We start from the raw sequence: 21,254 nt of genomic DNA, 5'->3' as shown, positions 1-21,254 counted from the left end.
CAAAAAGTATAAAAAAATATTTTTGTAATGGGGGGGGCGCAATAATGGATATATTTTGCGTGGCAAGTGAGTGGTGACTTCACATCGGTGACGTAACATCTGTGATGTCACCCGCATGTGGCAGCGTCACGCAGTGTGCCTGCTGACGGCACGCATCCTCCCCCACCCTCCTCGTAGGCCGTGTGTTAATCCAAGACAAGAATCCAAGTCTCGGGCGAAGCCGGGTAGTAAAGCTAGTATGGTATATGTACAATGAAGTTGTGTGTAGGCTTCTTAAAGCCATAGCAATGTTCATACGATATGACAACTCAAACAAAGCTTTGGTACATATCAAAACACACGTGGTATATGTATATAAATGGGTTGCACCATTTGTTATTGATGTGATTGTTAGATGGTAGTCAACATTTCAGCATGACAAGTGTTTCAAAAAAATCAGCCTAATGGATATCAAAGCCGTAAATGTTATAAACAATGTAACCATCAACTTCCAATCACCACACTAAAAGTATGATAATCAGTTTTAGTTATTGAAGACAGTAGGCCATGTAACTATACCCCCTACCAGTGATTTGTTTAATTATCCAGATTCGGGTCATATTGTATTCCAAGAGTCCTTGTGACAATGTTTTACCTCGTGTTTTTTTTATCGAATTTCTATAGCCGTTTTCTCTTAATTTGCCTAAATGTAACATAAGATAACTTGCATATAATTTAGAGAATTCATAAACAATTCGCTCCCGCATTATTTAATGCAAAGAGCATATGTGTTAGCATCAATGTTTTAATTGATGAAGCAATATATCGTTGACTGTTGTATCATAGGACCATTAGAGATGGCAATGGCTTGGGGAGGCCTTCATCCAGCAGTGGATTGTTCATGGTTGATAGTGGTGGTGGTGATGATGATACAACAGTACAGGCCAAGAATACACATACGCAGTGCTCCACAAACAGCCACATCCCTCACTCACTTGTAGGCATACTTGTCCAGCTTGACAGCAAAGTGGCGAGGCATTGCGCTGCACCCGTAGTAGTTACGGTCATTCTCAGGCACATGGTCCACATCGTGAAACACGAAGCAGTCCCAGGAGTATGAGCGCAGTGCAGCCATGAAGCCCGCATTGAAGAGCATTGCACGGTTGAAGAGTCGGCTACCCGCCTGCTCCACAACAAATATGCCAAACTCCAGCCGCTGGCGGTGCAGAATCGGCAGCAGGTGCCGGAGTAGGATGGGCAGATGCTCATGCCGGTTGCGGAAGGGGATCAGGATTGCCACCTGTGAGTTTGCAAAAATAAAAATTAGCGCAAAGGCTCAGAATTGGAACCGAGGACAGGAGGTGTGCAAGGTGGGTGATTGAGCAGGTAATCATGTGCGCGTGAGATCAAACTGCAACGCAGGCACATTTTCAGACAATCAGGCGAATGAAAAAAAAATGTGTTTCATGGTTACTATGAACTAACAAGCACAAATGATCGAGACGACAGTGCTAACAAGGTGGCTACCTTCCCTCTGAATTCAAATAGTTCAAGACTGATGTCTTAAACGAGTGATTATGGTTTTCAGGAAAATGCTGAAGTGTGTTTCACTTATTGGTAAACCAGTGGTAAAAATTAATCAGAATCAGTATATTAATTTCTACTGGAGGAATCCGATGTGCTACACAGCTCTTTTTCAGAGATGTCCAGTCGGGGCAGGTCCGAACGTTACAACAATACAAAAACACGATAGCAGTGTAAAAGTGTGTTGTACAAGACCACTGGCTTAAAAAGTGCACAACTGTATTCAATGGTGATAGTAAGAACTGTGATACAAAACAATAGCAATGCTTGGTCAATACAAAGCACATAAATCACACATGTGAATGAACACACAACTCAACAAGCTTAATTTCATTTCTGCTCACTAAGCTAATACAGCGCCACGTAAGCAAATGCATTGTTTTCAAAGCCACGAGTAGCAATTTTAATTGTACTATAATTGTGCGAACATTGCAAACGTTAAGCGTTTTCATTAGAATGCAATCTGTATCATGGTTAAACATACAATGGTAAAGTAATTTAGGATACAGCTAAACATAACCACCATGAAAACCTTTCTTTTGAGATTTTTGAAGGAACTCTATTGTGTTTAAAGACTAGACATACAGGTCAACTATAGATATACAAAACAATGAATAGCTTTTTCATCATACTTAAATAAAGAGAAATACATTTCCCTTTATAAACAACACTATCAGAAGCAACCTCTAACTTGTATCAACTTCTGCTATTGGTGCCATTTTCCAGACAGCAGTACATGTGGTCAAACATTGTTAAGCATTCATAAGTTTACTATTGGGCAATCAGTGTTGAAAGTCACTGAGTTAACTGTTAAAAAGTATCACATAGAGGCCTGTAAGGCAGAAGTGAAAGTTTCCTCTTTCATATCCAATGTGTTCCTATGCCTGTATATATTGTCACTAACCACAATAGAATTGACAAAGGATTACACTAACTGGGAGGGAGATGAAACTAGAAATAACAAGTCATTCTCTTGAAATTACATTGAGAGATGAGTCGACAATGTAAAAAAAAATCCACTAACAAAGAACACGCTCACATCTTGTGCAGAATACAGTAGCATACAAAATGTAACACGCTGACATTATCTGGATAACTATGACAGCTTAAACAGTAACAGCCATTAACACAAGCTGTCACCGTGGAAGCAGCTGTAATTGAATAAAGATTTTTGGTGATACGAACCAAGGCGAGGATTGAGACGCAAAGAGTACGCATGGTGCACACTTTATTGATAGATTGCCACAATTTTTGTATATTACTGCAGTGAGCAACCCTCATCCATTCAACTGTTAAAACATCCTGCATAGGCCGGACATAACACAGAGTACTCTATTCACAAAGCTGAGCCATTATCTACTTTACAGGCTATTAACAAGCAACACACGTGCTTCGAAACACAAAGTGCTCATTCTCTTACACTTTAAATCTCAGAGTACACGCTGATTCATTGTGAGATCTGTTTTTTGCGTGGCCAACAAAAAATGTTACCAAAAAAACATTAACAGGTCATAAGGCTGTCGTGCAAACACTTTCTGGCTCCCCATAAAATTATTTGTTTAAGCCACACGCCAATGCCAGCAGCAACCTCCTTTATAATTCAGGGTCACCCAGGGCAGCACAGCCAAGCCACGAACACTTCGTTGGAACTCCTGAGCTAGAATATTTGGACATTGAACAAGGCATCCACTGATTTAACTTAACATGCTACACGTCTGCTCGAATTATTATCGTAAGATATATGCCACAATTCAAAAATGCTTTGTAACAAAGTAATACAAAATACTGTCAACATTGAATTAATGAAATATGCATGTATTCTATTCCAAGTGTCATCATCATGAACAAAAAACATTATATATTTAGAGTAGAGCTGTGTGATTCTCGTAATTCCTAGTCAGGACTGCGATTGCATTTTTGGAATCAAGACGGTAGGGCAAGGCTTAGCCTGACGAGTGGTGATTCTGAATACCGTAAATCAAGTCGAGGAGGAACCCACAGAGCTTAGTATTGGGCTGTCAGGTGCCGTAAAATATTCAGATAGTGAGAATTTTTTTTAATTTATAACTGAAAGTAACACTGTACAGTTTGCCATAAAAAGTCCGTCTATGCAAACAAAGGCAGCAGATATTTCATATATAAATTAGCATTATCAGATGGTGGACATATGACAGGGTGAGGTTAGATTTGATTTGGTAATTCTAAATCCAGAAGCATAGTGCACATTACTAGGCCACCTGAATTTTAATAAATTGTACATGTAACAGAATTAACTCAATCCATCTTCATTACCAATACTATAATCCTTTACTTTCCCATGCACATTCACTGACTAATTAAAATGCCCATTCTGGCTTAACAGAAATGCAACAAAAGAAACAAATAATTATTCTAAATATTCTGTTTAAAACGTCATATTTAAAGAAAGATAAAACTAAACTGCAATCTAAATTGCAATATTATCTACAATTCCAATTACTGTTTGCAGCCAACGCTTTGCAGATGAACTGTGTTTTTCTTTCTATAAAAGCAAATTTAACGAACGCATGCACGAGTCTGAGCACATACACCACGATGAACAATTTAAGAAGATAACAATGGTTTAATTGTGAAACCGATTGTTGGTTTATATTGAAAACAACATTAAAAATGGCTTTATGAATTAAATAATTAGCACTGAAGCATTCTTCCAATGAATAAAAAATAATGGTCAGTCAAATTTTGCCACTTCGCCCATTTATCACATTGAATACCACAGGACAAGGCTTTTTAACTGCAAGTAAAATGAATGCCTGTGGTAGTCGGGCAAGATTTCACAATGCCATGCTACATGGCAGGATGTGCAGTTGTAGCTGTCAATGGTCTTTTTTGTACTATCTTACTACAAGCCAATTGTTCACAACCATTATTGGTCACAACAAAAGGGCTTCCATCTTGTTTTACAGATTCACAAAGTGGACACTGTCCGAAAAAAATCCACCGTTGTTCCGTGCCTGTTTATTTCTAATGAGCACTGATTTGTGAGCATTAATTTGCGAGCACAATATATCTTGCCTTCATGCATTTAGCCTTTTGGGTATGGATCACTGACTCAATGATGCACAAACCATGTATAGAGGAACCATCTGTTCTATATAAACCATATATCTTCCCTTATTTCTACCTCAGAGTGACAATACAAATTCTCAAGTTTACCGACGAGTGTGTATCCATGTAGAGTGTCCATGAAAATGTATTATTCTGAAACAGCAACAAAAATACTAAAAATGAAAATGTTCCAGTTTGCATGTTCCGTGACAAGCTTAGCAAATATAACACATACAAATACAAACAACAGGGACAAACACGCACACAAGCATGCACACACAAAGCAGCACAAGTGAAAGAGTTCACGGTTTTTCATGAGCGTTTTTGTAATGGCTCAATATTATTTTAGTGAAAGAAAGGCACCACCGGCTCTTGCAACAACTGCGTGGGGCTCTCCAACCATTGCGTTATGCTTGAGCCTCTGCTAGCAAAAGAAAACGGCCACACCCTACATGGTACCTTCCAGCGAGGCTGGCAATCCGAGGGTCTCCAGAATCCACCAGGCTCGATATGCATGTCGCGCGCCAGCTGGCGAGACACCTCCCCCATGCTCACCTCGCTCATATTCACCTCCATCTCACCCTCTGTGGCACACGTGCACACACACACACACACATGACCGAATGCTTGCGCTGAAGGTCGAGTGCCACCGACTAGAACAGTATCACCTGTGCTTATTATGCCCGACTTCCGTTGCAAGTTAAAACATGTTCAACTAAATAGGGATCTTGTACGCATGCAGTTTTTCCCATTTACAAATGTTGAGCGATTAAGTCTTTAGTGCTTACAAAGCAAAAGTGGGATGCTGCCTGTGGGAGCTATTTGAGCTGATTGTGAGCGGATGCAATTAGCCTTCATGAAACGTTGATGTGGCATCTTAGAGTGCATTTTTAGTCACAAATTATTCACTGTAACCAACATGCAAACGTGTTTGTATGCATTAAACATACGGTTTAACCAACAAAATGAGAATGAAAATGAACAAATAGATAATGAAAAAGCTAATACAAATTTCTTTCAGCAAAATGAAATGAGATATTTCATAAACACTCAAGGTGTAAATAATAGTTGTGGTTTCTGAAGGTCGAATGCATTTCAGACCAAAAATTAATGCAATACCAAAAATTATAACCGGTGACCACATTAAAATTATAGAAATTTGGCATTTCGAAAACATATCCTTGGCTCACAATAGCTGAGTTGAGCTGCACAAGCCCTTTTTCCCTCACTTTGCATTACAAGGATGATGGTAGGCAATATGGCAAACATAAATGTGACCACTTGCTTTAAAAACCCAAAAGCATAAAAAAATATATGCAAATAAAAGGACGGTGGTCAGGAGTCAAGGCCCCTATACTACTAGAAGACTGCCCGAGTTTTCATGTTCCCGCTCTGCAGTGGCAACTGCTGTAGGGAAGCTGTTACCTGTCAGTATTATCTATACCTACATGGTCACCGACTCTTGACAAATAAAATATGAATAAAATCATTTCTGGAATTTCTTTTGGTGGTTGACTAGGTTGGGGATATTTAGCCAGAATGGATTTTCTTTCAACTGTAGTGGGCATTCAGCCATGCCATTGGGCCATTGGGTGAAAATAGCTGAAGTGATATGCATGAATTCTTACTCATGGATGGCAGTCGCTCTGGACAAATGTGGTCTGGGCGATAAGTAAATCCTGCTGGCAGGTAAGTGGTCATCTCCATCTGATAATCACTCGAGTTTATCCGGTACGCTGTCGATTCTGTAATGGAAACATTTTAAGGTAATACAATATGCAAATTAGCGTATGAAAATTTGAATACAATTATTGTTTTGTGCTCTTACACACTACCACACAGTCCCTAATAGGACCAAGACCCTGACTGTATTTTCTAATTAAACCTTCAAAATGTATTCATGATTTGATTACTGCTAATATTAGCAGCATGTTTGGAGAGTTGTTTTCCATTCTTTAAATATGCACACTGTAGTCGTGTTATACAACCAGCAACATCTCTATTTAAACATTTCCAACTTATAGCACAAATTCTCTCAAAAAGAATAAAAACTGCCACCTACTATAGTATGCATCACACACACGGGTCAATTTGTTACAAAACCATTGATCCAATAATACACAGACAAATGTGTTGAGTGTTTTGGTCTCTTCCCACAACCACCCCATTCCCCAGTTCTAAATGTTGTGGGGATTTTAAATCGAAAAATACCCTAATTGAAAGTGTTACAAATACAACCTGAAAAGCACTGCAGTGCCTATATGATATAAACTAAACATGTGAGATATGTTTATTTAATGTGAATAGAAGGTGGTTATAAGTGGGATATAGATCAGAGCATTGAGCTGGCACGGCTGAGCCGAGATTAGAATCCAAACAGCTGCCAATGATTAAAAGCAGGTTCTCAAGTAGAGTGAGTTGATTGTCGCAGCCGTTACCATTGAATCATATAAATATGGATTAACACTTCATTTGGCAAAATGTCAACATTAGAAATATATATCGGTATGGCTGTCATGTAACTAATAATTTCAAGCAGAGCTTATGGAAAAATGCTCCCCCCAACTGCGTAAAGGATAAAAAGGTCAACCAAAGTATTTATCAGTACTATGAAAAATATGTTCCATGGGGCATTCTTTGACGTGGGCCCCACTGCTCTGCAAGATCTCCGAATGTATTTTTTGTCTCGTGACAACTGTAAGAAATTTGGGGAAAATATATTTTTCACTTCATAAATAAGTCTACCGCAATTAAATGGAGTCCATTTACTGGGTTTCCTGCACCAGCAGTAATGAAGTTGCACTGCGGGGCATTAATGCAGCAGTCTTAAAACTCAGTCACCAAGTAATCTAAATTGCTGCTAGATTACACCAACACTGAAAACAAGCCACCTTCTGTCCATACACAACACGTCAAATGCCAACCAACCGGCAGTAAAGAACATATTTGGCTATGTAAAATACCACGTGATTCACTGTGTATTTCCTTGTTATATATTTTTTCCCAAAGGATGTATTAATTCACTATGGATGGTGAACCATTGATGGTGAATGAAGACAGGTTATGAGAAAGTTGTGTGTTAATAATGATTAAACAATGATGATAACGATGTACAGGTTTCCCTTGCTTAATGCGGTCGACGCATTCCAACCAAGCACACAAAGCAAAGTCGCACGAGACAGCTGCCTACCGAGTAGCTCAAAAGTACACACAATGTTGTCCCACATCAGACCTCGTAGCCGCATGAGTGAATTCAAACCGCATATTTTTTTATTTTGGGTAGAAATGGGTTAGCCGCATACATGCGAAATCGCACAAACTGAAACCGCATAAAGAGAGGGAAACCTGTAAATGTTAACAGCAATACTTGGTAATGACGATGTCACTCTACTTATGTGAGAGCAGTCTCAAAGGTACTCGTACCTCATGGTAACTGAAACATTTTTCTACCCCACACAATTCCTGCCCAGTGAAGGCAAACGATAGACAGAAAGACCAGTTGACCTCTCACCAGTATCGTTTAGGGACGAGTTTGGCGCCCTCATGCCAACCCGGATCACCTGTGCGTAGAAATTCCCCAGGCTTCGATGCACCTCACTGGTGCGTGCTTGGATCACAAACAGGTACGTGTTTGCTGCAAGACAGGACAAGAGTAAAGGTGCTCTCTATGAATCATTGTGTACCATGTCAAATAAACACTGTATGTATGCATGTTTAATTATTAAACACACACTGCACAAGCATGTAAACTGCCTTGGATTATGTAATCCTGTACCCTTGTAAAACATTTCAAAAGTGTTAGTGTTAAGACTATTTAAAATTAAAAGGAAACGAACATTCGTGAAGATTTTAATCAGACCGTACAATTGTCTGTCCGTGAACATTGTCATTTCTCCATTAATTTACAAATATGCTTCACTAAGCATATGCATTGTCATCCGCATCATTATTCATTCATAATGCTCTCATCATTATTATCATCATTATTCTTAAATATTAATTAACATCATCACTACTTCATGAATGCTTACAATTATTCATCAACGATGTGATGTCTATCCCAATTGATAACTAAAGCAAACCAATTACTGGGACAAGAACAGACCATCCTTAATCAAATTTTTTTATTTCAAACTGACCTTGTGCACCAATGGCCTTGATGTAAAAAAGCACGCCGTACAAAGGAAGATATTTCATAAGGAATCCAGGGAAAATAGGTACCAGAATGTGGAGTAAGCACAATTGCCTGAGGGCCTGCAAGTGGCAATTTGTACCCCAGTCCCAATAGATAGCACGCAGCCAATGATGTCTTAAACACATTTTCTTTGCTATAAACTGGGCTGCGTGTTATTTTGGGATTGAGAAAACATGCTTACAATTTTCCTACCTATAATCCATGTTATGCAAGACATAATTTGAAGTACCCATGATCTTTTTCAGTATTTTTACGATTTTTTAAAATGTCGCAAATTGTAGCGTTACCTTATAGGCATGTGAAAAGTAAGTAACTATCAGCTGCAGTAAGCTAGCATTACTTCCAGGATTTGTAAGCAATGTTTCTATTAATTCAGGTTGTTCATCAAGTTTACTGATTATATTTATTGATGGCCAGATTTAGTTCTGAGACTTTTTATTTACACGTGGTATTAATCTATTAGAGTGTTCGGCATATGGGGGCAGTCACAATTAAAATTACACGAAGCATCACAATTGACATATGTAATGAAACTTAAAAAATCAATGGAAAATGTTTTATACGTGCTTGTTTCTATACAACTTTCACTCAATTCATGTGAGCTATATGTGCATACGGCACCATGGGATCAATTTGGCCATCAGCGCAAGTAGCACTGGATGCACTCTCGTCAAATGAGTCACTAAAATAATGTATACACGGTGGAATAATAAAAAAAATGGTTGGTTGTCATACACGTCAGCTGGCTCAGAACCTCACGAGGCTCATTTTTAGCTCCGTTGCCTCTGAATTTGTGCAGCGCAGCAGATTCACCATGGCAACAAACCCATCCCCGCACTGCGACCGGTCGCCATGCCGAGCGACGATGGCTAAAACTGACTATGTGAGGCGACTGCTTCTTTTACGTATTAAAGAAAGCAATTTGCGGCAAACATTTTTGCAGAACTGTGAGAAAATGGGAAACTGCACAACACTGCTTTTTAGTGGCAGCTGAGGGTTTCATTCTTGGCAGACATGTTTTTTTACTTTATAAAAAATAAAATAAAATGGCAGGTCTTGTTGGAACAATTATGTAGCTTAGTATGAAATTTATAGTTTGGATATCCAATCAACCTTGAATAAAACATGGGATAAGTCTTAAAATGAGAAGAAAAAACGCAATTACAACAGGTATTGCTTTGGCCGAGACGTATTTACAATAATAATTCAAGATGACAATATACATAACGGCTAATATGTTGGCCAATGTTTAATTTCTATCAACATAATTTTACAGCCATATGATGTTTCCATACACACCAAGCTCTGTTTCAATGTTATGACTTGAACAATGCATATGAATTCACATGAGACTGTTTAAATACACCAGATGTGAAATTGTTAAATATGTGAGCATGCTAAAAGGGTGGGTGTGGTTATGTTCACATGTTTACACAAACCTAAGCATTTTTTTTTACAAAAACAGTTTCACAATCTTCTAAATTAGTTTTTGCACAATATGGTATGAAGTGTGCATGTTTAAATATGCTGAATGTAAGAGTTTGGCCACGTTTTCTGATTCAAAGGATTCAAGAAATGTTTTAAAAAAGGCAAAAAATTCGTGCTATAATTGCATTATCCAACTATTTCAAATGAATATGGCAAGAAAACTCGAGTTTGGATAGCTCAGCTCCAGGCAATTATGCTGCTCATTATTTTTTCGAGATGGCGCATTTAACAGCTTAAATCAAGTGGCGAGCTGGAGATACCCCCGGAGTAGTGCATGTGGTTTTGCACATATGCAAGGTAATAATCGCATCAGCAATAGAACAATTGCATAACAGCATAAATATTATACCATTGTCATTCATATGCCATTAATGTTCTTCTGGCCATTTGGAAAATATATGACCAGCACATCCTCAATATAGAAAAAGGATCATCAACTTGAAAAAGACGTAGCAGGAATGGACATTGCAGATTTTTCTCTTAATTTCAAGACATCTGCTCTTATTCTGAGCATGCTTCCTAAAATATCACCATATGTCACAATCACAAAACGTAGCTGTTTGTTTTTAAGTGTGACACTAAACAATGAGAAAGCAGAAGTTATAATTTTGGCAGTAAGTGTGCTAACCATAATATGTTAAGATATAACAAATCTGCCCAACACTTTCATAGAGAGTACTGAAAGTGGTTTTAATTTTTTGTTCTAACTTTTTCACTTTTGCACAGAATAATTGTCAAGTGACCATTTTGCAGCTCCTGTGGTAAGAGTGCCTCACAGACTCAAAATGAGACATCCTATGGCAAGTGAGCAACATAATGAAGGCCAATGCAGCAAGGACATAATTACACAAGCAGACAACAGGGATGTGCAAAGATGAGTTGAAGAATGAAATGGGTGGTCCAGAGAAGATTTTCCATTGATTTCACACGGCAATCAAATGTTCTTTCAGACCACAATACTCTAGCTCTCTCTCTCAAATTATTCTCATCAACCCTGAACAATTTTAGTTCATTATCGCTGATTGGCAACACTGATCCATTAAAAGAGCGTACAGACAAAAAAATAAACCAAGATACCTGAAACATGCTTTACTTCTTCTCTGGGAAGACATATATTTAGCCGTATTTTTATCTCACATTTTTTTTTAAGTTGAGGAGAGGTGTTTAAAAGAGACTTTCTAATTCTTTGCATCTCTAAACTAGAAGCAAATTAAAAAAATAATGGTGTCTGTATAAAACATGCAAACAAATAAGGAGTTTAAAGATATGTTTGCTTTTGTGTAATGCTAGAGGATATCTTTTTTTACATATTGTCTTTCTTTAACACGGGCTATGTTGCTGTTCCCAGTGTGAAATTGTCAACATCGTTTTCTGTACTAAACTGAGATGTACTTTCCAAAAACAGATTTCATGAACTTGGCTACATGTTAGTGTATTAGCTACTAGCAGGAATAACATCTGCCTCTGAATACCAAATTAAAGGTGAAAAAAGAACACTGAGCCACTTGGCCTGCACATGGTTGCCAGGGCATTTGCTAAGCTCTGTAGCAGCATGTGGCTGCTGTTCCTTAGAGAAAATTTTGCAGCGTCAGATGCTACCCGAGTGCACGGGAGTGAACATTTCTCTGACCAAACATCTATGCATTACTGATGACCTGATTTTCCCAATTATTATGATGCCAGTGGCAATGTATAAATGTGATACTGGAGAAGTGACATCATTTACACCTGCATGGGGAAAGAGGCCATTTTTAAATCCTTTATATTAAGTTCACTTGCTTGCTTGCATGCTTACGACCGTGCAATTCTTTCGGTCGTTTTTTAACCCACTTCCCGTGATCCAATCGCGCTGACATTTTGCACACAGACTCGTTGTGCGTGACAATTTATTTTCGTGAAATTTTTTTCCCAAAAATTTACACTTTTTAGGAAAAAATAAATTATATTTAATTACCAATTGCTTAATGGTGGCAGGCAATCATCTGACCCATAGGTGGCAGCCATCTCAAGCCAGAGGACGAGAGGACTCTAGCCGCCACGCATATAAAGGATTTATAGTGAAAAACTTTGTTTTTACGGGTTAATTTTTTTCAGGGTTCAATGGCTTTAAAAGTCCATTTCAGGAGCAAGGAAACTTTCATGTAGCAAAAATAGGCTTCATAATAAACGTTTTTGGGTTAGATCGCGTTATTTATAAATGTGTCGTAACCCTCCACCACCCGACACGGCCAATCAGCAACAAAGTGTCACGTTGACAAAAGACAAATAGTTCACTACTTTAGCCCACCGGTGTGTTGAAGAGTGAAACCAGAACATTTACCATTTTTGAGTACGACGTTTCGCTGGTAATTGCATCGGGCAATTGGCGATTCCCTGCCAAGGGAATAAAATATAAAATGGCCAATTTTCTGACTTCTAAAATAAGTCTAAGTGGTCTCAAACATGGCCTCCTGAATTAAAGTTAAAGCCACAACATGGTCCCATACTCCTGTTGCTTATGAGCACCGAAGTCAACCAACTGTATTCTTATAACAACAAATGGCTCTTCACATTAAACAGCAAAGGTACGGTTACATGCAGACTAAACGAACCATAAAAGTGGTACATGACCACAATGGTATACTGGATTTTTGCAAATATATTTATGATATATTGTTTCTAGTGTCTTGCCATTTTGTAAAAAAAACATTTCTGCAAGTAATCCTTCCAATGGGATGGCCCAGGGGTGGCGCTTCAGTTTAGTTTGAAGGCGTCGAGGGGGGCCCAACGCGGTGGGAATTGTCCCGTGCCCCCCACTATGGACGGCCCTGATTTTCAGTTACCCATTTTTATTATGATTCTGCATTGGCAGTGGCGCACAAATAATACAACTCAAACACATTCGTCAATAACACTGCCCTAACGGAAGGGCCATTGCCCGAACGTCGCATTATAATATCCCTTTGAGGAGTATGGTGTTATTATTGCTCATCAGCCAATCGGGCTGCGTATACTTATCCGCGCTACGAAATACACCAACGCGTGCAATCGCATTTCATAACACGCACGCGCATAGGGCGCTCCGATTTGGTAGTGCGCGTAAGCGGTGGCGCCGGTCTGTGATTGGCTCACGCGGGCCGTGGTGCCGCCTATGCGCGCGATGAAATGTAGTCGTTCTGGGCGACTTCCCCCTTCATGGCAACGGCGGGAAGGCGGCGGCGGTGGCGGCGGACGAGCTATCGTCGCTTGCGCTGAAGAGAAATACATTTGTACTAAAAGCATTAAATTAAAAAAAATTACAAACAGTGCGAACGTTCAAAAATATATACGCAAGATCAAATTGCAACTAAGATGAAGAAATCGTCCCGCCGTTTGTTGGCGTTGCTTTTCCTCTTCAGTTTTTCATCGTCTTTTATGTACTTCATTTACGTCGCACCGGGCATAGGTGAGACGAAGGGGATGGGGGGGCCCGGCCCGCATCACGGCTCACATTTAAATATAAATTAGCACGAAATTATTATTTGCAAAAAAAATACGTGCGTGTTTAAAGCTCTTCGAGGTTGTTTTTATATTTTTTGTACGTTAAACGCGTCGTCAATAACGGTCGTGGTTTTTTTTTTACGTATGAATGCATTATTTTTTTTTTGCGGAGAAATATTCCAAAGATTGTATTAACAAAAATGTGTTTGGTCCTCGTCCGCATGTGTGTGGGTGCGTGATGGGGGTGGAGAATTGCAGCCACCCTCGTTTGCCAATGAATGGGGAGGGGATTCTTTAGGGTTTTTGTGGAGAAGGGGGCACGTTTGTCAATTAATGAGGGGGGCTCTGGTTTATTTTAGGGGGGTCGTTAAATTGACGAGGTTGTATTTCGTTGCTTGTGAATTCTGTTAAATTTTCTCGTTTTGTGCGATTTTTTAACGTTTTGCAGGTTGTCTTGCCAGCAGCAACCTTTTAACGTTTTTCCACAGGTTTTTTTAATTGTAATTTAGCAAGCATGTTTTTGTTTATGTATGAATGCTGATGGTTGATCGTTTTTGGCTTATTCCATAAATACATTATCGAGATATAAAAAAAGATTTAAAAAATGATTTCATGAAATCGAAATGTGCACCAATGCTCTCCTGTGCAAATGTTGATCTGTTTTGCACCATCAATATTATCACCCAGGGCAGAGATAAGGTTTATTGAAGACAGGTCCACCCAATATGCTCATAAGAATATATATGAAAAAATCTATTTTAAAGCAGACGTAATACAGGTACAATGGAAATAGGCCTCAAAACCAATTACATCTCGGCTAATTATATATATCTGATTTGTTATTTACCAGCGTTTGATATATTTCCAACTTGGTTTTACCCCCCTTCCATGCTAACACCAATAACTGTCAGAGCTGCTTTCTAAGCGCCTACCAGATTCTATTCCCCAATGTCTCGTATTGGCTGACAGCGACCGAGCTGTGCACACACTGATAACAAAATGCTTGTCTGCTTTGTGGGTGGTAGGCAACCTTTCTATGTGGTGGGCCACGTGCTTTAAATAGGTTTGATTTCCGGCAGCACCCAGCACCCATCCATTGATTCCTGCTGGGGGAGTATGATTGAATGACACAATTCATAGTGTTAAAAAATGGTCTTCACCTGCTAATCTTTCATTGGAAGTTGCATCTGCACAAGTCAGTCGTGTACAAGGTCAGAATTATGAAATGGCATATTGTTAAGATATTTATTGCTTGGGGCTTTGGGTACGATCTTGTGTTTGGAAAGCCATGCCAAAGCACCAAAGGAGATGCGGATAACATTTTTTTATACCAATGAACATGGCACACAGCGAATAGAGAAGGTGATTGACTGATGGTGAACTGTCTATATACAGAAGGTGATGGACTGACGGCAAACCGTAAAATTGCATAGTGGGCATATAAAAAAGGCAGAGGAAGGAATGGAGAGAGATGAGAGGTGGGATACAAGGGAGTGGTTTGAAAAAGAAGCCAACAACAACCACTTTGAAATACGAGATGCTCATGGGTGGAAATATGGTATATGGTGTACATTGCGAGCTTGCTTGTATTGACATTTGCCGTCCCAAATTGCTGAATTGACCGTCAGCGAAATGGTAATAATGCAATATACAGTATTACGGTACAGAATAAAACCACACGGGCCTCCTTGTAAATGAACAGTTAAACAAGTTATTGTATCTAGCCGCTGCACATGGACATTTAAATATAATAAATAAATAAACATATCAGCAGTACTGTACAGGACATAGGCTGATATTTATCTTATTTGATGGTTCTTATTTTTCTGTTCTGTGACACTGAGCCTTATGTTTGCCTTTTGGCACTGCCTGGTGGCTGTACTCTAATAGGCTTTGTAGTTGCCACCTTTCTCTAGGACTCTCAGCTGGGAACATTCGCTACCCTCATGTTGGCTGTGTTTACAACAAAGTGGCGTTTGCCTGGAGTGCATACGTTCCTCTTCCCATCAGTAACTACAGCTGGTTACACGAGTGCTTACAAACAGCATACCGACCACATTGTTTGCCTTAAATCACACATTTATTTCAAAGTTCATTCTGAGGGTTGTGGTAAATGCTCATAATTGAAATGAATTATTGATGCTAATGGGTTTTTTTTGCCAAACCATTACGTTTAAAGTAAACATCTGCCACTTCATGCATATATCAGTTTTTGACAAGAGCCAATTGTATTAATGGATAGTAGTATAAAACCTCAAAACATTGTAAACATACCTTCCTGGCCTGGAGATATGCATAGGGCAGCATGGGCGGAAGTTAGCAGAGTAAAATACAAAATTACGGAATGTTTTGGCTTGAAGTGGAGCTATTGGCTGTGTTTTTGCATGTCACCATTAAATGAAACTGAAATATGTTAATAAAACAGCTGATGTGCATTGCGGGCAGACAGGTTTTTCAGGATGAATTCAATGTTCACATTCAACATCGGAGGTATTGCCAGAGAAGAAGACATCTTTTTGTGCACATTGGTATACTGTGCACAAAAAAAAACATTTATTAGCACATACAATTTGTGCGTAGCATATCGATTTTGCGTTTCTGAGCGCTCAGTTTAGAATTACTGTAATGTGAATACGAGAAAATTGAGGCCTGGGATTTCCATAGTTGCAAAGTCAGGTGTGTTAAATTGCAATAGATGCTCCTGAACCGGATTCTGGATAGATCTGTCAGCTCATAAATTTTCCACTGTAATTTTAGTTCACTATTTGTATTAATATGATTATTTTATGCCACACTTTAAGTTTACAGTGTGCTTGTTCTAATCTGTGCTTTTGGTGGAATTTTAAGAGCTACATGCACATATATTGGCATGATTATGGTAAGTCATGGCTTTGTGACTGCGGAAGCTTAGTATTGTGGAAAAAAATATTTTTTTAATCTTGTGGCAGCTTGCCTGATCGCTATAATGTCATAAAATGTGTGGCATAATTTTAAATTGGAGCATGCAAATGTGGCCAGCATGCCGATGTATTCCAGACTGCGGCTTGCTATGAATAGTTTGTGAAACAGTAAGGAGTTGTTAGACGAAATTTATTTCAAGGAGACCAAATCCATTGCTCAGCTGCCATCTGACAGTTTTATAATAATGTGCTGAAGTGGGTAGTATCCTTGGCCCCATGTACAATAACATACAATGAATGTTCGCAGACATTTTTTTACAACAATACAGTGGGATTTCACGATTTAGATATATACAATACATAGCACCAAGCATTGTTTTTTTCATGCCCCCAGTTGCCATTAGCATAATTCTGATGCCATTGGCTTGCATTTTATAAGTGGCACTTGATGAAAGATTTATGCCTTTCCAAACCTTATTATATTTTTGCAGTCCTTGCACAAAGCAGCCTTATACGGTGTATTTGTTGAAGTGACATATCTCAGTGTATTTAAAAAGTACCTACAATAGTCTAACAGACTGTACCGTTTGACGTTGGTTTCTCAGTGTTATTCATTACAGAACTTGTGTAGAAAGTAGTCATCACTTGTCATTGTTCTTCGTTTAAACATTGAACTGCATGAGGGATACAGTAAAGGATATGTTTTCTGGTGTAGTGTATCTCTGACGCAGAGTTGAAATTATGTCACAATAATGATTTGTAATTTTAGAAATGCACCGCATATCTGGTTTCAACTGCCATTTAAGATAATGAGTAGACATGTGGTAGGGTTTCAACCATTTGAAGAAGGTTCATAGTTTTTGGTTTAGAGACTTTTTAAAATTTAAAATACTGTGGTAATTTTCATATTTAATATATGTAAAATTAGCTCAGTTGGGCCATCCCATTGGAAGGATTACTTGCAGAAATGTTTTTTTTACAAAATGGCAAGACACTAGAAACAATATATCATAAATATATTTGCAAAAATCCAGTATACCATTGTGGTCATGTACCACTTTTATGGTTCGTTTAGTCTGCATGTAACCGTACCTTTGCTGTTTAATGTGAAGAGCCATTTGTTGTTATAAGAATACAGTTGGTTGACTTCGGTGCTCATAAGCAACAGGAGTATGGGACCATGTTGTGGCTTTAACTTTAATTCAGGAGGCCATGTTTGAGACCACTTAGACTTATTTTAGAAGTCAGAAAATTGGCCATTTTATATTTTATTCCCTTGGCAGGGAATCGCCAATTGCCCGATGCAATTACCAGCGAAACGTCGTACTCAAAAATGGTAAATGTTCTGGTTTCACTCTTCAACACACCGGTGGGCTAAAGTAGTGAACTATTTGTCTTTTGTCAACGTGACACTTTGTTGCTGATTGGCCGTGTCGGGTGGTGGAGGGTTACGACACATTTATAAATAACGCGATCTAACCCAAAAACGTTTATTATGAAGCCTATTTTTGCTACATGAAAGTTTCCTTGCTCCTGAAATGGACTTTTAAAGCCATTGAACCCTGAAAAAAATTAACCCGTAAAAACAAAGTTTTTCACTATAAATCCTTTATATGCGTGGCGGCTAGAGTCCTCTCGTCCTCTGGCTTGAGATGGCTGCCACCTATGGGTCAGATGATTGCCTGCCACCATTAAGCAATTGGTAATTAAATATAATTTATTTTTTCCTAAAAAGTGTAAATTTTTGGGAAAAAAATTTCACGAAAATAAATTGTCACGCACAACGAGTCTGTGTGCAAAATGTCAGCGCGATTGGATCACGGGAAGTGGGTTAAAAAACGACCGAAAGAATTGCACGGTCGTAAGCATGCAAGCAAGCAAGTGAACTTAATATAAAGGATTTAAAAATGGCCTCTTTCCCCATGCAGGTGTAAATGATGTCACTTCTCCAGTATCACATTTATACATTGCCACTGGCATCATAATAATTGGGAAAATCAGGTCATCAGTAATGCATAGATGTTTGGTCAGAGAAATGTTCACTCCCGTGCACTCGGGTAGCATCTGACGCTGCAAAATTTTCTCTAAGGAACAGCAGCCACATGCTGCTACAGAGCTTAGCAAATGCCCTGGCAACCATGTGCAGGCCAAGTGGCTCAGTGTTCTTTTTCACCTTTAATTTGGTATTCAGAGGCAGATGTTATTCCTGCTAGTAGCTAATACACTAACATGTAGCCAAGTTCATGAAATCTGTTTTTGGAAAGTACATCTCAGTTTAGTACAGAAAACGATGTTGACAATTTCACACTGGGAACAGCAACATAGCCCGTGTTAAAGAAAGACAATATGTAAAAAAAGATATCCTCTAGCATTACACAAAAGCAAACATATCTTTAAACTCCTTATTTGTTTGCATGTTTTATACAGACACCATTATTTTTTTAATTTGCTTCTAGTTTAGAGATGCAAAGAATTAGAAAGTCTCTTTTAAACACCTCTCCTCAACTTAAAAAAAAATGTGAGATAAAAAATACGGCTAAATATATGTCTTCCCAGAGAAGAAGTAAAGCATGTTTCAGGTATCTTGGTTTATTTTTTTGTCTGTACGCTCTTTTAATGGATCAGTGTTGCCAATCAGCGATAATGAACTAAAATTGTTCAGGGTTGATGAGAATAATTTGAGAGAGAGAGCTAGAGTATTGTGGTCTGAAAGAACATTTGATTGCCGTGTGAAATCAATGGAAAATCTTCTCTGGACCACCCATTTCATTCTTCAACTCATCTTTGCACATCCCTGTTGTCTGCTTGTGTAATTATGTCCTTGCTGCATTGGCCTTCATTATGTTGCTCACTTGCCATAGGATGTCTCATTTTGAGTCTGTGAGGCACTCTTACCACAGGAGCTGCAAAATGGTCACTTGACAATTATTCTGTGCAAAAGTGAAAAAGTTAGAACAAAAAATTAAAACCACTTTCAGTACTCTCTATGAAAGTGTTGGGCAGATTTGTTATATCTTAACATATTATGGTTAGCACACTTACTGCCAAAATTATAACTTCTGCTTTCTCATTGTTTAGTGTCACACTTAAAAACAAACAGCTACGTTTTGTGATTGTGACATATGGTGATATTTTAGGAAGCATGCTCAGAATAAGAGCAGATGTCTTGAAATTAAGAGAAAAATCTGCAATGTCCATTCCTGCTACGTCTTTTTCAAGTTGATGATCCTTTTTCTATATTGAGGATGTGCTGGTCATATATTTTCCAAATGGCCAGAAGAACATTAATGGCATATGAATGACAATGGTATAATATTTATGCTGTTATGCAATTGTTCTATTGCTGATGCGATTATTACCTTGCATATGTGCAAAACCACATGCACTACTCCGGGGGTATCTCCAGCTCGCCACTTGATTTAAGCTGTTAAATGCGCCATCTCGAAAAAATAATGAGCAGCATAATTGCCTGGAGCTGAGCTATCCAAACTCGAGTTTTCTTGCCATATTCATTTGAAATAGTTGGATAATGCAATTATAGCACGAATTTTTTGCCTTTTTTAAAACATTTCTTGAATCCTTTGAATCAGAAAACGTGGCCAAACTCTTACATTCAGCATATTTAAACATGCACACTTCATACCATATTGTGCAAAAAACTAATTTAGAAGATTGTGAAACTGTTTTTGTAAAAAAAAATGCTTAGGTTTGTGTAAACATGTGAACATAACCACACCCACCCTTTTAGCATGCTCACATATTTAACAATTTCACATCTGGTGTATTTAAACAGTCTCATGTGAATTCATATGCATGTTCAAGTCATAACATTGAAACAGAGCTTGTGTGTATGGAAACATCATATGGCTGTAAAATTATGTTGATAGAAATTAAACATTGGCCAACATATTAGCCGTTATGTATATTGTCATCTTGAATTATTATTGTAAATACGTCTCGGCCAAAGCAATACCTGTTGTAATTGCGTTTTTTCTTCTCATTTTAAGACTTATCCCATGTTTTATTCAAGGTTGATTGGATATCCAAACTATAAATTTCATACTAAGCTACATAATTGTTCCAACAAGACCTGCCATTTTATTTTATTTTTTATAAGTAAAAAAACATGTCTGCCAAGAATGAAACCCTCAGCTGCCACTAAAAAGCAGTGTTGTGCAGTTTCCCATTTTCTCACAGTTCTGCAAAAATGTTTGCCGCAAATTGCTTTCTTTAATACGTAAAAGAAGCAGTCGCCTCACATAGTCAGTTTTAGCCATCGTCGCTCGGCATGGCGACCGGTCGCAGTGCGGGATGGGTTTGTTGCCATGGTGAATCTGCTGCGCTGCACAAATTCAGAGGCAACGGAGCTAAAAATGAGCCTCGTGAGGTTCTGAGCCAGCTGACGTGTATGACAACCAACCATTTTTTTTATTATTCCACCGTGTATACATTATTTTAGTGACTCATTTGACGAGAGTGCATCCAGTGCTACTTGCGCTGATGGCCAAATTGATCCCATGGTGCCGTATGCACATATAGCTCACATGAATTGAGTGAAAGTT

General features: G+C 38.5%; 1 protein-coding gene across 1 annotated transcript in view; it reads right to left on the bottom strand.

Moving 5' to 3' along the window:
* LOC121852222 (beta-1,4-galactosyltransferase 5-like) overlaps positions 1-21,034 on the bottom strand; it is a gene marked incomplete at its 5' end in the record, with an annotated part of 22,063 nt that extends 1,029 nt beyond the window's left edge. The window contains 6 exons of the mRNA XM_042346308.1: positions 975-1,279; positions 5,110-5,234; positions 6,279-6,395; positions 8,162-8,284; positions 13,381-13,563; positions 20,888-21,034. Coding sequence (XP_042202242.1) covers positions 975-1,279; positions 5,110-5,234; positions 6,279-6,395; positions 8,162-8,284; positions 13,381-13,563; positions 20,888-21,034 — 1,000 coding nt within the window. The remainder of the gene's footprint in view (positions 1-974; positions 1,280-5,109; positions 5,235-6,278; positions 6,396-8,161; positions 8,285-13,380; positions 13,564-20,887) is intronic.
* Between the last annotated feature and the right edge of the window lie 220 nt (positions 21,035-21,254).

Source organism: Callorhinchus milii, unplaced genomic scaffold, assembly GCF_018977255.1.
Source record: "Callorhinchus milii isolate IMCB2004 unplaced genomic scaffold, IMCB_Cmil_1.0 Scaffold591, whole genome shotgun sequence".
In the NCBI taxonomy this organism is placed as follows: Eukaryota; Metazoa; Chordata; class Chondrichthyes; order Chimaeriformes; family Callorhinchidae; genus Callorhinchus; species Callorhinchus milii.
This window is presented reverse-complemented; position numbering and strand designations above follow the sequence as displayed.